The sequence below is a fragment of the Photinus pyralis genome, unplaced genomic scaffold (assembly GCF_008802855.1).
Source record: "Photinus pyralis isolate 1611_PpyrPB1 unplaced genomic scaffold, Ppyr1.3 Ppyr1.4_LG6, whole genome shotgun sequence".
Lineage (NCBI taxonomy): Eukaryota > Metazoa > Arthropoda > Insecta > Coleoptera > Lampyridae > Photinus > Photinus pyralis.
Window position 1 is genome coordinate 33,664,383 of NW_022170663.1, and position 3,013 is coordinate 33,667,395.

The 3,013-nt window shown below is 38.1% G+C and overlaps 1 protein-coding gene across 3 annotated transcripts; it reads left to right on the forward strand.

Moving 5' to 3' along the window:
* Positions 1-339: 339 nt before the first annotated feature.
* Positions 340-1,758, forward strand: LOC116173839 (ubiquinone biosynthesis protein COQ4 homolog, mitochondrial). Of its 3 annotated transcripts, none has more exons than XM_031491554.1 (5): positions 340-941; positions 981-1,160; positions 1,207-1,336; positions 1,384-1,477; positions 1,526-1,758. In XM_031491554.1, the coding sequence occupies exons 2-5, from the start codon at positions 1,011-1,013 to the stop codon at positions 1,719-1,721; spliced, it is 570 nt and encodes a 189-aa protein (XP_031347414.1). In that variant the 5' UTR covers positions 340-941; positions 981-1,010; the 3' UTR covers positions 1,722-1,758. The 3 variants fall into 3 exon arrangements, with proteins under 3 accessions (XP_031347414.1, XP_031347415.1, XP_031347413.1); XM_031491555.1 differs by having other exon boundaries at positions 999-1,160; XM_031491553.1 differs by having other exon boundaries at positions 346-941; positions 991-1,160.
* The last annotated feature ends 1,255 nt before the right edge of the window (positions 1,759-3,013 follow it).

A 3,013-nucleotide genomic window follows, 5' to 3' on the forward strand; every position in this document is an offset into this window, starting at 1 on the left:
TTCTCAATACTACCTGAATTAAATCTAACGAAAGAAATTTAAGCACAGATGACAATAAACAAAAATTGCACGTAAATATATGATGTTATGCGGACATTTTTGTCAAAATCAGACGCTATAGGTCGTACTTGCAAAAAAAATGTTCCACCTTCAATTATGGAACGAGAAAATTAACTGACGACTCACTTTTTAAATTCCCAAATCTCCGGGACGTACATTTTAAAAACTCTGCAATCAAATCGGTCAGAAAAACTCAACGTCCTCGAGCGTAGCGGAGCGTCAACGACTGTAGATAATATTTCTTTGGTTAAACAAGTAAATAGTAAAAGTAAAAGTGAGTGTTATAAAAATTTAGAAATTCGCAAAGCAGCAATCATTTCGTAAAGAATAATGATGAGGGAGGCCCATTAGGCTAATCTGAACTCTTAATACCCAGGTATTGTAACATTACAGAACTGTCAAAGGAAGAGATGGAACATTCATAAACGTTTCACATTGCGTAGGTGTTTCACTAGAAATTAATCATCGCAATAGCTGAAATTTGATTTTTTTACTCTCTTTGGAGTTGGCATTCAGATTCAATACAAAAAACCTGCCAGACTGTCTATAGATTATATTATGTTCACATAATGTCATGCATCTTTACTATTGTTCTACCATTTAATCCCAAAATGATACCACCTATACCTGCATCCTGCATCTATGAAAGAACTGTAAGCAATTATTCTTCCAGATTTTACGTCCATCATTCCGTTCTGTGTGGAGCCGTCGATGCTTTTGCGCGGCCACAAGTGAAACAAATACTTTCGAAAATGACTGCAAAAAACATTATGTACCCATCAACACGTTCCAAAGGGCTACACTGTCTGTGGGATCCGCTTTAATCTCTCTACTCAATCCACGGCGAGGCGATATGATCGCGTGTTTAGGCGAATTAACAGGTAAATGTAGACTCAAACTTGTTTAGATTGCGATTTAAGTGTGTTGAAGGTGAACAGGCGGCAAAATACATGAGAAGTAAAATGGAATCGTCTCCAGAAGGGGTGCGTATTTTGAGCGAAAGACCTAGAATAAATTCGAGAACTGTCGATTTGGAGAGACTGAAGATGTACCCGGAAGGCACGCTGGGAAAGGCATACAGTAATTTTTTAGTAAACAATGTGAGTGTCGCAGCATTGTGGGAATACGTGTTCAATGCAGTTGTAGAAAGTCACACCGGACTCCAGGCCAATGGTACAATTTGTTGAGGATGTCAATATCGCTTACGTCATCCAAAGGTATCGGGAGGTCCACGATTTGATACACACAACTTTGGAAATGTCCACTCATATGTTAGGTGAGTTTAAGTAATAATTAGTATTGATTGAACACGTAGTAGTCCAGGTGAAGTTACCGTGAAATGGGTGGAGGCAATTCAGACTCGGTTACCGATGTGTATTGGAGGAGCAGTATTTGGGGCCACAAGATTGAAGCCAAAGTAAAATGTCCCAAACAGTATTATTAAGTGTTATGAATGCATTTTTAGGCATAGAGCATTGTATCGTAATTACTACCTACCATGGGCCATTCAAACAGGGAACAACAGTCAATTTCTCGTCAACGTGTATTTTGAGAAGCGTTGGGATCAACCCTTGTCAGAGTTGCATGAAGAACTGAGGATACAGTCGTTTAATTTGGTGAAAACTAAACAACCACAAGCATCAAAAGACACAAAGTTGTAGTGTAAGCGTAACTTTATGTAATATAGTTTGCCTGTTATTTGTGTTTCTTTAAACTTTAACAAATATTTCTATTTTATTTTATTTTTTAGATGCCAAATACTCAATTTTGGTTACGTAAAGGAGGAACTAATTAAACCATCTTTCCTACATCTTAACCCTTTCCCCATCATATACATATTTTAAACGATAGTTTGCCACTTACAATGTGTTTTTTAATTTGGTATTATAGAGATCCCTAGAGTAATACATATCTGTGCTAATATACACAGTCTGTTTCAAATTAAGTCATGTGTAAGTCATAATCTATCATGGAAAGTGTTTATCCTGACCATAAATGGAGAAATAATCATTTAAACTTGTAAATTTACGTTATTTATCGAGACCGTCAACTTTCCATGCTGTAATAATTTATTTTAAAGATTTTAGTGTATAAAACTACCTTGAGGGCAGTATTTTCATTATTAATGGACAAAAAGAAATTTGTCTTTTCAAAACCAAAACTTCTAAGTGGTCATCATTGGGGATAGAAACAGTGGCGCATGTCTTTCTTGCGAGGGAGCGTGATGGGATTGCGTATCAATTAGTCACATGCTATACAGGCTGATTCAAATTCAAGGGCCACCATGAGGATCTCGGGAACTGTAAGAGATAGGTAGGTAGTTTAAATTTGGGCTTATTTTGATGCTTAACAAAATCCAGTTTTGTGACTAAAAAAATTCGGACTACTTTCGGAGATATCGGGAAAAAACTAAAATTTTGCAAAATGGTTTATATTTGGTACTGAAGTGTATTTAAAAAGATATTTCGAAATACCAATTCCGGCGCTTTTCCGAGGAGGGAACCCCGAGACCCCCTCACAGGTGAGGGGGTTTCTCCGAACCCCCCCACCCCCTACTGTCACGTACCATGTCCGATTGAATGGTCATCCTAGCTCTGACTGACTGCATGCCAACTAACAGAGGTCCAGCGAGCACACAAGGAACAGGAAATTACCATTATGACACGTCCTCGACTTCGACCGTTTTGCGCAAATGCAGAAGAACAAGGATTTTCCCGACGGAGCTTGGCAGAAAATTGACGTCGGGAACGGGATTCCGATCTGAACTCTCGAGTAATGGCGGGTGAAGTGTGATGGCGTGCCATGTTTCTCAATATTTATTTTATTTTTCTGTTTTGAAAAGTATAGTAGGTACCTATTACGTCGGGTAGTAAATCATTTTATTCTTTCTTGTAACAGGCGATCAAAAATGAGTTGCTGTCGAGTCGCCTTACTTACTCGTACCTACTTATGT

Bases quoted from the DNA above. Each gene is read 5' to 3' on its own strand.
- LOC116173839 (XM_031491553.1), top strand. From the start codon at position 914: ATGATCGCGTGTTTAGGCGAATTAACAG. The intron at 1,161-1,206 runs GTGAGTGTCGCA...ATGCAGTTGTAG, and splicing joins GTAATTTTTTAGTAAACAAT to AAAGTCACACCGGACTCCAG. The intron at 1,478-1,525 runs GTAAAATGTCCC...ATGCATTTTTAG, and splicing joins GCCACAAGATTGAAGCCAAA to GCATAGAGCATTGTATCGTA.